This window comes from Octopus sinensis, linkage group LG6 (genome assembly GCF_006345805.1).
Source record: "Octopus sinensis linkage group LG6, ASM634580v1, whole genome shotgun sequence".
In the NCBI taxonomy this organism is placed as follows: Eukaryota; Metazoa; Mollusca; class Cephalopoda; order Octopoda; family Octopodidae; genus Octopus; species Octopus sinensis.
Genome location: NC_043002.1, coordinates 87,993,116 through 88,005,615, shown reverse-complemented (window position 1 = coordinate 88,005,615; position 12,500 = coordinate 87,993,116). Strand labels below are relative to the sequence as shown.

At 35.8% G+C, this 12,500-nt stretch overlaps 1 protein-coding gene across 3 annotated transcripts in view; it reads right to left on the bottom strand.

Annotated features, from left to right (window-relative positions):
- Nucleotides 1–7,828: 7,828 nt before the first annotated feature.
- LOC115213291 (protein ANKUB1-like) overlaps nt 7,829–12,500 on the bottom strand; it is a 56,834-nt gene continuing 52,162 nt past the window's right edge. For all 3 annotated transcript variants that reach the window (XM_036504140.1, XM_036504141.1, XM_029782225.2), the window contains exon 2: nt 7,829–11,169. In XM_036504140.1, the coding sequence (XP_036360033.1) occupies nt 9,141–11,027 (1,887 nt within the window). In that variant the 5' untranslated portion in view covers nt 11,028–11,169 and the 3' untranslated portion in view covers nt 7,829–9,140. The remainder of the gene's footprint in view (nt 11,170–12,500) is intronic.

Genomic DNA, 12,500 nt, shown 5'->3' with positions numbered 1-12,500 from the left:
GGTCAACGGTTTACGATATGGGAAGTAAGAGTCACTGTGTAAATTAAGCGTAATATCTAAAAAGTTGGCCTTCGTCATATCGTCATCAAAAACGATTTTTAAGCCCATTCTACTGAAAAAATAGGGATGAAACCATAAGGCAACTTAAGTGCAAACAATTAAAAAATAACTTACTTTTCTTCTTCCACAGTATTCGAAAATATGATTTTTAAATGAGATTTTTTTTATTAACTACTGTTACTGTGTATTCTAGCTATAAATTGTTGTCTAAGTGAGAAAGTGTAGGAGTACGTGTGTGTGCATGTATTTGTACATGTATTTGTACATGAGTGCGTATGTATGTGTCTGTGTGTGTATGCGTGTGTGTGTATGAGCGAGAGAGAGAAGGGGAGAGAGAATTAGTTTGGAACAGTGAGAAGAGAGAGCTTACCAACTAATTACAACTGTCAGATGTTTACCATTTCTTTTCTTGACTCCTCCCTCTTACACCCGGGAGGCCTCAGATCCAGCTTTAATTACTTCATGATTTATTTGGGGAAATCTCTGGAAAGTATTCACTGACAATTGGTGACGTTGCTTCAAGACAAATATCGACTCTTATATATAGATGTTGTTGATGTTGTTGCTGCTACTTATAGGATGCTGCTGCTACTTAAATGGGAATTCTGTCGAGAAAATTAGCTGCTATAGTTTACTGGTTGGTCATATTACTAAATGGAAGCTTCTTTCACTGATTTGGATAAAGATCGAGCCACTATTCTGAATATCTAACACTTACTTCTTTCAATTATAGATATTTGTATTTTACATAAAGGTACTTCCAGATTAGGTATTGGTACCTCATTTTATTTACTGATAGATCTGCTTTAATTTTGGGGTATCTGCATTGCGTGTACTAATAACTGGCAGCATTTCAGTCACAACTGATCTATAACTAAACTGTGGTTTAGTTGCGACTAGTAGAAATAGTACACGGATGAAAATCCTGATACACTTGTTTAAGGTAAGTATATATTGCAGGGAAGAGTTTCAACAGTTTTACAAGAGTTACAACGTTTGTACATTTGTAAGTAATTTAATTGTTGTTGCTGATATTAATCTCAGGTCAGCTCTGACTGAACAGTTCTATGATCAAATATATACCACGCATGACCATCTCGTTTCCTCATATACACTGTAAACTATTGTCCAGTGTATCTCCTTTTTTATGAAGGTAAGGTGTGATGTGATGGAGATTTGCCCGCAATTTCTTGGTGACAGAGCAACAAGTCTCCTTTAGTTAGCACGTGTGTATTTTAGTTGTAGATGCGGAGCTTCGTCTTCCGGGAGATAGAGCAGTGGCGCCAGTGGGGTATGCATAGGGGGTACATGACTTCGGCGGCCAGACCACCACTGCAGTTGATCTTCGCGGTCAGGTCTCCAGTGCTGTTGACTGTGGAGCTCAGGTAGATTTAGAAGCTGACAAACTCCACGACGGCGAGGCCAATGTGGAGAGAGAAGGGTCTGGGCCATCTCTTCGCTCAACTCACTCATAGTCCTCCGTCTCTCGCTAGATCATCCTATCAGGGCTTTACTGTCATTTGACGCAGTAGCTGCGGGCTGGAAGAGGCTTCGCGGTTAACTTCGTATCAGATGGTTGGACGTGATTAAGGGAAAGCTCGACGTCACCTTGTATTAATTTAAAGTTTATTGAGCCACTGTTTCTCAATCTAGGTGGATCTTCATAGCACTCCCCGGGAGCTATGAAGGCTGAGGAGGAGATGAACAAGAATGGGTGACGAGAAGACAACGGAATATATTCGGAAAGCGTATTTATTTATTAACAACGATAATTTAGCTATAATGAAGGCTGTCTTTGATAATAACGTGCCTCATCCATTTTGTCAAACTGCAGCTGGCATCACTATTTTTTTTGCAACCATGAAAAGATGTTTTTGATATTGTGATGCGACTAAATTGTTTGTCATCGGAGATATTTTGATACAATATAAGATTATTTTTGTCGTGTTGTTGTTGTTGTTGTTGATGATGATGTTGTTGGTTTTTAATTATTTATATGTTGCTCTTTTTGTATTCTTTCGTTTATTTTCATGATTATTTTTGTCTCCGAATTTATTTTTGCGCCATTGAATTATTGAATTACATTTTCGTTGCTGTTGAGTTATTTTTTGTGTTGTATAGCATGAGTGTATCAAATTGCTCAGAATCTTTTGAAGTCCTTTTTGTTGTAGTTTTGTTGTTGATGTCACCTTAAGTAACAATAATTTCATACAATCGCACCTTCTCATCTTAAATGGCATCAATAACACAAAAATTTTTAATTGCATCAAACATTTTCTAAAAATAAACAAATAAGGCTCAGTAGAGAATCGCAAAAATAAATAAATAAATAAATAAATAAATAATACGGCCACCAAAGTGTTGCATGTATTGTTTAATAAAGTGGAACTGACACTCTATTATCAAAAATCACTGTAATGAGTTTTGTTTTTTTCCCATAAAACTTTTAGTGAAAAAGCTAATTTAAACTAATTAAATATTAATAAGGATTAAAATTTTATTGACCAACAACCATATATTACATTAGTTTTGATTTCGCAGATAAAATTAATGCAACCACAAACGAAGTTAGTGGGTAATAAACTATTGGTTTTTCCGGAAAGTTCGTGCCGATTTTTAAAGGAAAGAAAAAGGTCAATAAATATTTGCCATTACATTTTTAATCATCCAAATATGGACCATTTTATTGCACAATGCGTCTCTATCTTTCCTTTAACTTGAAAATACTCTCTTCCCAGAATTGAGGTGGTTTCATGGCAAAGAATTCATCAAGGTATCTTTTTACGTCATCCAAGGAATTGAAATTTTTACCGTTAAGACTATTCTACAGAGACCTGAATAAGTGGAAATCCGAAGGAGCAATATCTGGTGAATATGGAGAGAGGGGTAACACATCCCAGCCGAGCTGCAGCAATTTTTGTCTGGTTCCCAAAGCAAGTGCCGAAAATGAACTTTCTTATCTTCCATTTTAAAGGGTTACAGAATTAACACAGGTTATTGGAACATAAACCTTATTCCACGAAAAGATAGCTTAAACTATGCTCTAAATGGAGGTGTAGTCAAATCCTATTTTATGGACTCAACCATGTTCTAAAATAAGTTGAAAGATAAGCTACTATAAAACGGCATGAACTTTCCGGGCAACCCAATATTTAAATCTGTAACGGGTTAAAAGTAAATAATTTTTCTCAAGAAGATTAAAATGATCGACCAATGACTATCTTCTTTTTTAATAGCTACTACAAACATTATTGCCAAGTTAATGCCATAATTAGCAGACCTTAATAATCGCCGCGTTGGAAATGGAAGTTTTTTTCGGTTGGATATATGTTAATACTTTTATTATTGAACGTTTTCATTCAATATGGCTGTGTAAGAAATCGAAACTCGATAATTATTTTGAGCCATGCCTTCGAATTTCAAATTACAATGAATAATGATACATGCATAGTAATTTATATTTAAATCAATATAAATGAAGCATTTCCAATTTATTTCATACAGTATTCAATTGAAGTTAATTAGTCCTTCATTAATATAAAACTTGTTTTTTTTTTACAGTAAATATTGGCTTCAAAGTTTGGCATAAGGCCAGTAAGTTTGAAGGATGGGATAAATCGACTACATCGACCCCAGTGCTCAGCTGGTACTTATTTTATCGACCTCGAAAAAATGAAAGGCAGAGTTGACCTTGGCGGAATTTTAACTCAACGTAAAGACGGACGAAATACCGCTAAGCAATTTGCCCCGGTCTGCTAACGATTCTGCCCGCTCGTTGCCTATTTTAATGTAAATATTGACATTGTGGTAAGCGTCATACAAAAAAAAAAGAAAAGAAAATGGAAGCGTCAAAAATCGTGTAAATATTTGAAATCTGGAGATATTCCATCAATTGATAGCGAGTAGTTATCACTGTGTTTATTATTCTTTTATTCTTTTATTCTTTTACTTGTTTCAGTCATTTGACTGCGGCCATGCTGGAGCACCGCCTTTAGTCGAGCAAATCGACCCCGGGACTTATTCTTTGTAAGCCCAGTACTTATTCTATCGGTCTCTTTTGCCGAACCGCTAAGTGACGGGGACGTAAACACACCAGCATCAGTTGTCAAGCAATGCTAGGGGGACAAACACAGACATACAAACACGCACACACACACACACATAGTTTCCGTCTACCAAATCCACTCACAAGGCATTGGTCGGCCCGGGGCTATAGCAGAAGACACTTGCCCAAGACGCCACGCAGTGGGACTGAACCCGGAACCATGTGGTTGGTTAGCAAGCTACTTACCACACAGCCACTCCTGTGACAAAAACAAAACAAAAAAAAACAATAAACAAAAACAAAAAGACATTTCCTAAATAAAGGAAGAAACACATGAATGATTGATAATTTAAAACACAGCATTCTGGTTAAGCAAAAGAGAAAAGTTACACTTTTTTAGGATGTAAAATATGTACTTAAAATTTATTAATGATTTGATTGTAAAACAAAATGACCAACTAACTCGAGAAAGGATTAGGTGTATCTTAGAAAAATGTTAATTATTTGCAAATTTAGAAAACCTCATACTATTGCAAACCTGTCGTTAACCAGCTGTAAGTGACGTTATAAATACTTCGATGGACTTTGTTAAAAATGATATACTGTTATCAATTCTTGTAAGAAATAGTTCAATATCAACAAGAATTGGTGAAATATCTAAGGTTATATGGAAGAAACAAATCAAAACGTGCTAATTTTGAAATCGTAGATATTTTTCTTTACAGCTTAATGAAACAATTTTTTTGTGATATTCAGTATTTGCTGTTGGCCGACGTGTTATATAAATATTAGTTAAGAAATTATATAAGGGTTTCTATTGGCGAGAAATTGTAAACTAACCAAAGGTGTTTACAATTTGTACAGTAGTTGTGCATATTTTTAATAATAAAATATTCCTTTCACAAGCCTTATTGTATTTGCAACTCATAGGGCACCTTTTATGATTAGCTACAATCGTAAATTTATTATGCTCTTCAAAGAAGAAGCTCCAAATATTTTTGTGCTTCACTACGTCATTTATCGGCACTTTAGCCTCAAAAAATCTTAGCGGTAGACTATTAGTATTTTACATAATGTTATTAAAGCAGTGAATCTGATAAAAGCTCCATCGCTGACTTACCCGTACTTTTTAGAAACTTTACCATGAAAATTATCAGGAATTTAAGCGTTGTTTACTATACGAGGGACGTTCAATAAGTAATGCCCCTGACCCACTTGCAATTGTTTGATCTAGCTGAAATTTTGCATGTGCAGTTATTTATATCTATAGATTAAGTGGCAAATTACAGCTCTGAACTAATTGTGGTTTCTGATTTACAGGTGTTTGAACTGAGTCAAGTGTGAAATGGAGCCTGTTGAGTGTCGAGCAGTGATCCGGTTTTTGCATTTGAAAGGACGCACACCACGGGAGACTTTTGATGAAATGAAAGTAACTTATGGTGATGATGCCCCATCATATGACTTTGTAAAACGCTGGCATCGTGAATTCAAACATGGTCGGAACTCTGTGGAAACAGCTCCCAGATCTGGTCGCCCCACTTCTGCCATTGATGAGGCATCTGTCCGTCAAGTTGAGGCTGCCATTTTGGAAGATCGACGCATAACTATTCGCCAAATAGCCCACGAGGTCAAGATTAGTACCGAGTCTGTGGAAACTATCATTCATGACCATTTGCATATGCAAAAGGTGTCTGCCAGATGGATCCCCAGGTTGCTCACACCTTTCCAGAAGCAAGAACGCGTCCAGTGCTCGAGGATGAATTTGGAGATGTGCCAAGAAGATGAGTCGAAAATTTTCAAAAGACTGATTACACAGGATGAAACCTGGGTCCATCACTATGATCCAGAGACCAAAGCCCAGTCAATGTAGTGGAAGCACCGTGACTCACCTCCTCCAAAGAAGGCAAGGGTGCAGCCCTCCGCTGACAAGTCATGCTCACAGTCTTCTGGGACCAGGACGGAGTAGTGATGACAGATTTCCTGGCAAAGGGTACCACAATTACAGGAGCCTATTATGCTTCACTTTTGAGGAAATTAAGAGAAGCTATCAAAATCAAGAGGCGAGGCAAGATCAGCAAAGGCATCCTCCTCCTGCAGGACAACGCTCCGGCCCACAACTTGCGTGTCGCCAGATCAGAAGCACAGGCGTATGGCATTGAACTCTTCCCCCAACCCCCCTACTCCCCTGACCTTGCACCCTCTGATTTCACCTCTTCCCAGCCATGAAGTTGTTTTTGAAAGGAAAGCGTTTCCCAGATAATGCATCCTTGATTTCTGAAGTCACGTCGTGGTTGGAGGACCAAACTGGGGTCTTCTACAAAAACGGTTTCCAGAGCTGCATCAAACGGTGGGAGAAATGCGTAACTCTGAGTGGTTCCTATGTAGAAAAAGACTAATAACTGTGCCAAGTTTCGTTGCTCTACTGCTACGGGAAGTGGGTCAGGGGCATTACTTATTGAACGCCCCTCGTATATCGAAGTTCTGAAGAAATCTGCCTTCAACGCATTTATGATCACTACTTTTAAGCGCTCAAATTTGATGATCTTTTGGATCGTGTGATGAGAAAATGTGCACTGAGCTAAAAGAATCCAAATGATTGACATTGCTTATCTTTCTGACAGCTCCAAGAAATTGAGATGAAGATCAAATTACAAGAAAACAGTTTTCAATCTTATTAAAACAAAAGAAATTACAAATCATTTTATTAGCATAATTCCATTTTACAAAAATAGTTGGACATGATTTTCAGCAATTTTTTATTGTACATATAATAACAGAAAATAGTGACAGTGCTACTGTTCCCAACTCGAGATTCTGAAAGATGATATAATGACAAGACTTAAAGATTTTGTTGAAATGAAAGTACTTTTTCTTTCCGATGCAGTTCTTACTCATTCAAAACTATTCTAGGTTTATAAAATGATTTTGAAGTTCATGTACACTCCCAAGAAAGTATGTATAAAACCATTTTGGTATAATATATAAAATAAGCATCTTAAGCTTTGACAGAAATATATTGTTTGTTTTTCTTCATACTTAATCGGGAGAGGATTTAATGAGGCATTGCAATTATTAGTGAAACAGATTTTAAATATATATTAAAAAAAAAAAGACTTGAGAGTTTGCTTGTCAAACACTGAACCCAATATTTAAAGAGAGCGAATTATAATCGGATTCACTGTAGCCGTTAAATGATACAAACTTAACAGTTTTTTTATAGATTAAATACTTTAAGTTTACACTGTTTCGCAGTAATTAGTTCTGTCTATGCTCATTATCTAAAATATATATTTGTATCAATATCACTAACTTCTAAATTACTCATGAGTTTATTTATATGGGTAATATCTTTCATAATAATCCATTGTAGTACTAAAATTATGAAGTCATTAACTACTGTTCAATGTATTGGGTTTTTTTTTCCTTCTCGAGCCATGCCTGGCTCATAAGGGCTGGTTTCTCGGTTTCTTGGTGTATAGGTTCCCCACCTATACGGGACGCCGGTCCATCGCAGGTGAGCTGCAAGATGCAGGAAGAAAGAGTGAGAGAAAGTTGTGGCGAAAAAATCAACAGAAGTTTCGCCATTACCTTCTGCCGGAGCCGCGTGGAGCTTAGATATTTCGCTCATAAACACACACATCGCCCAGTCTGAGATTCGAACCCGCTATCCCTCGACCGCGAGTCCGCTGCTCTAACCACTAGGCCATGTGCCTCCACATGTATTGGGGGTGGGAAGCATTAGCTTTAGCTCTAACATATATTTAAAAGACGTTACTAAGCAAAAAAGCTTAAGGACTATTAATTCAGAATAATGTGTATGGAGTATGACCTTTATGAGTATCATAGAATGGAATTTTCAGATCCGAATTGTAGGCGTTTTATGACAGCTATATCCTTTGAAGAATAAATATAGCTTTCTTTTATTCAGTTTTAAAATTCCACATATTTAAAGGAAACAGGAATGGAATAATACGATGTTCATATCTTTGTCAAAGACATCAGTAGCATAAAAGGAAGCGGTACAACTTCCAATAACGATCGAAACTGCGTAGCGTTCTCGGCTCTCCTGGAACTTTACGGTACCGTCCATATTGAAAACAACGGCATTGATATCAAATTGTTTAGGAATTTTGAAGAAAAATGGAATCAAAAGACGTGACGTTGATTCCTTTCCCTAGAGCTTTAGTGGAGTTTGTGAGATGAAATGGTTTAAAACAGGGGCTGAAACATGAGGTTATCTTATCCATAGCAACGTTTTACAAGTTTTAATGTTGGTTTCAAATTTTGGCACAAGGCCAGCAATTTCAGGGGAGGTGGTAAGTTGATTATATCGACTCCAGTCCTCAACTGGTACTTATTTCATCGACCCCAAAAGCATTAAAGGCAAAGTCGATCTTGACGGAATTTGAACTCAGAACATAAAAACCGACGAAATGCCACTAAGCATTTTTCTCGCCGCGCGTTTCTAAGTTAAAGTATTGAGAAGAACCATTTAATTAAGTTGAATATCTCATATGCATTGATCCAAGACCACAATAAACATTTCCATAAATGCAATCAATTAGTTTAATCAATTCCGTCAAATTCCCTCTATACATCATTAAATGTATAATTCTTGATAATCTTGATGCATATTTAATATTGTATATTAGGATTTTCTTCACAGATTATATGGAATATAAGTTTATCCATAATTTTCTTTCCAAGATTAATCTCTATTGTCAGATTTCTCATTTCATGGAAAGTTCTGTTTCGTGACCATTACAATTCGTTATTCTGGGTTTGTTCCGATCAGTCTCTTAATTAGATTTTAATGTAAGATTACTTTGCTTTTACATCCGGAAATAACAGATTTATCTGCTGTAGCATCAATGTTGTTTTAATTTTGCTATGTATCCGTTCTTGATTGACGAATCATGGGATTTGCATTTGCCGTGAAAGGACAAAGGATGTAATACACATTTTATATGATATTATATACTTTGGTGACACTTCTCTTTAAGTTATCTCTGATTATTTGTTGGCCTTGGTTTTATCACTTTGGAAGAGGAAATCTTTTAATTGGACCTTCATCAAGAGCCATGGCAATCTTTAACCGTAAAAGAAATGGTTTCTCCTTAAATGTTTCTGCAATACTAAGAGCTTTGGCAGCACGTTGTAATGGTTGAAGGTTTTGATACTTTTCATAGCTTGCCAATGTTTCTTGGACAATCTTGTCCCTGCTACCTGGATAATAAAAAAAGGGGCGATATTTATGGGTTTTGTTAGATCGATGCGGCAACAGTTTAGAAGAAGAATCGTTCTTATTGTTTTTACCACCATTTTCAGTTTTTTGAACTTTATCAATTTTGTTATTTACTGGAAGACCACTGGAAAACTTTTCTGTTTCTATATTTAATTTAGGTAGAGTAGGTGTCTCGTCACTTTTTTCTATCGATGGAATAACACCATCTGAATTGAGTTCTGCACTCGAACAAGATTTTACTCGTTCGCTTTCACTGTCTGTTTTGTTTTCACTCAATTCAATTTTTGGGAGCTTTAGAGTATTACTATGAAGATTTTGGATTTGGTTACTATTGCTTTCAGCCGATAATGTTGGAGAGGACTTTTCAGGCCGTTTACGATTTGGTGATTTGATTGTGGGTTCATTTGTGGGCAAATATTTTATCGTATGTTTTGCAGTTCGTTTTCTTGTTGAGCATTCTGACGTATTTTCTCGACGACCTCTCGAGGAATGTATATTATGATGATATCTTTCATTATTTATATGTAAAGAACTTCTAACGAGTCTTTGACTATATTTCTTATTTTGAGGAATAGGTCTACTATTAATTTGACTTGGCGAATAGCCATCTACTAAGACACCAAATGTGACTAGTGGACCTTTATTCTTATTACCTATTTTGATAGATGATTTCTCTGGCCCTTTAGTGAGTAAAACTTGATTTTTTGCTCGATCGGCCCAGAGTAGCATTTTAGAATATAATATAACAGGAAGCGCTAATTCTTTAGAAATTTGGACCTTAGTCCATTGCTTGGCAAGTAAAAAGGAAGCACATTGTTTCATTTTCCGATGCAAACTGATTGCTAAAGCGTTTTGACCGAAACCGTCTTTGGCCAACAAGCAGCATATATCATGTGATACAAAAAGGCGTAAGAGCACATACTGTCCCTGATAAGAAGCTTCATGAACAGGTGCCTTCAAGCAATAGATATTAGAGTGTTCATAACACCACTGTCTTGAAGGATGTTCTCCAATTGGTTCATCTGATCTGACACCCATCTTCATTACATAAGAAGCCAAATCTACGTTTCCAAAATGGGCAGATATATACAAAGCGACTTTAAGTTGAAATTTTGCTATAACCTCGTCAGATGAAATGGATGATAGAACAGATTTGGTTTGACCAGCAATAGCATAATGAAGAAAGTCATTCCAACCATCCCACGTTTCCATGACAACACGCATTCCATTAAATATGTTATAATCATAAAGGCGATATGAATCATACATTTCCTGCCCCCCTGGACTTATTAGTCGTGATACGGACACAGGAAGCCCAGTGTGTTCAGATATTCTTTGTCGAAGTTCTGAAACTTGCATTTCACTAATCCAGTTGATATTATCAATGGAAAATGTCTCATTGTTGTACCGACAGTAGACATACAAAGAGGGACGATTAGCCGTTTTCAAAACTAATTTTATCGTGGAACCTGGTACAATTTTCAGATCGCCAATTATCCATGAATCATTTAGTTCAGAACCAGCAAACTTCAAGGCCAGAACTTTCTGTTGTTCTTTGAAGGCAGAAGAACTCAGTCCGAATTTCGGTGACACATAATCTTTCGCCTGTTTCACAGTTATGTCAGTTGAAATATTACACGATATTCTTTCATTTTCATAACTCAGGAAAAGTAACATTGTATATAGATTATCCTAGAATTACAAAGAATACTTGCGTATTGTTTTTTGCTTATTTATTACGATTTTGTGTTCTCACATCATTCAAAGCGTCTTTTGTCTTCAGGTGTTCGAAGCTTCCTTTGGCAGATTTACTAGATTTCTGATAAAATAGAATAAAATAAAATAAAAATAACAATATAAACGACAAAATATAAGTATAAAACAAAGTTGTTCAAAATCGAACAATACATAAAGCATGCACAAATTTTCAATAAAATCGTGTTTTTCACTTTCCTTTCTTTAAATTGCATATATTTATAGATTAGGCATTTATTTTATTTTCATAGATTAAACGTGAATAAATCAGAAATCTACTCTGTATATTTCTCTATACAGTCGTAAAAAAGTAACTTTTCATAATTCGCAATGAATGCATCTTTTGCAATTTTTAAGGCAAGCATGCATGAATTTTAACATACACACTTGTTTTGTCAAGAAGCAAAACAATTTTTTTGTAGGATAGCTATAATTATATAACAAGCTATTGACGAGAAAAATGACAGAAGCGTCGTCAATTTGGAGAGCGATTAGCTAAGTTGGTACTTTCAACCATACAACAAGTAAGAAATCTTAACCAACCAAGACGCTCACTCTATCGAGGAGACGTTAACATTGGAGCCATGTGCAGTAGCATCAAGATAGACTGATGTGATATCTTCGAATTCTCAAACACTCAAAATAGCTCTACAAGACTGAAATCTCTTCTACTGTAACTCCATTCATAACTATGATGCTTAATAAAGAAATCTCGATTTATTTAATATTGCCCATTGTACTATGTTTTTCTCATGGCCCATGCGTCATTCTAGTTGTAGTCATTCGGGATTTTGAAGCTGATTCACTTCAAATCCTTTGAGATTTCAGAGTTGCCACTCTTGCTTGTCATGCTTAGATTTAAACATTGAAATTTTTTTTATCCCACACCCTTCTATATAAGGAGTATCTTGATTGGTTAAAATGTTCTTGCTTGCAACATTAGATGCATTAACGTAGACTTTACTAATTAAATACAATAAAGCGTTCTCAAATTTGTATACTATCAAATGACTGGAAGTTGTCAAGTTTTGGAGGAAAGTAGTAAATTTAATAGACAAATTAATTGAGGAATACGAAGACAGAAGAAGCTAGCATTGTATATCTGATTAGCGGAGAGGAGTCTTTACATTAGCAACCGAGCAATAACGTAACGAGTAAATTTATTTAATGTAGTAAGTTAACAAAAATAAGTCAAAAGACAATGAATGTGTGTAATCAAAGCTATGAAGACAGAAATAAGCAAGAGTAAACTTATAGAGATTAGAGTCCTCTCTAAGCAGGCGAGCAAGAAGTAAATACATTTATACTAGGAAGAACATATCAGTTTATGATAAAACCGGCATGTTTTAGAGAATTGATAAACGCAGAAGTTTATAGCTTCACTTTACCCGTTCA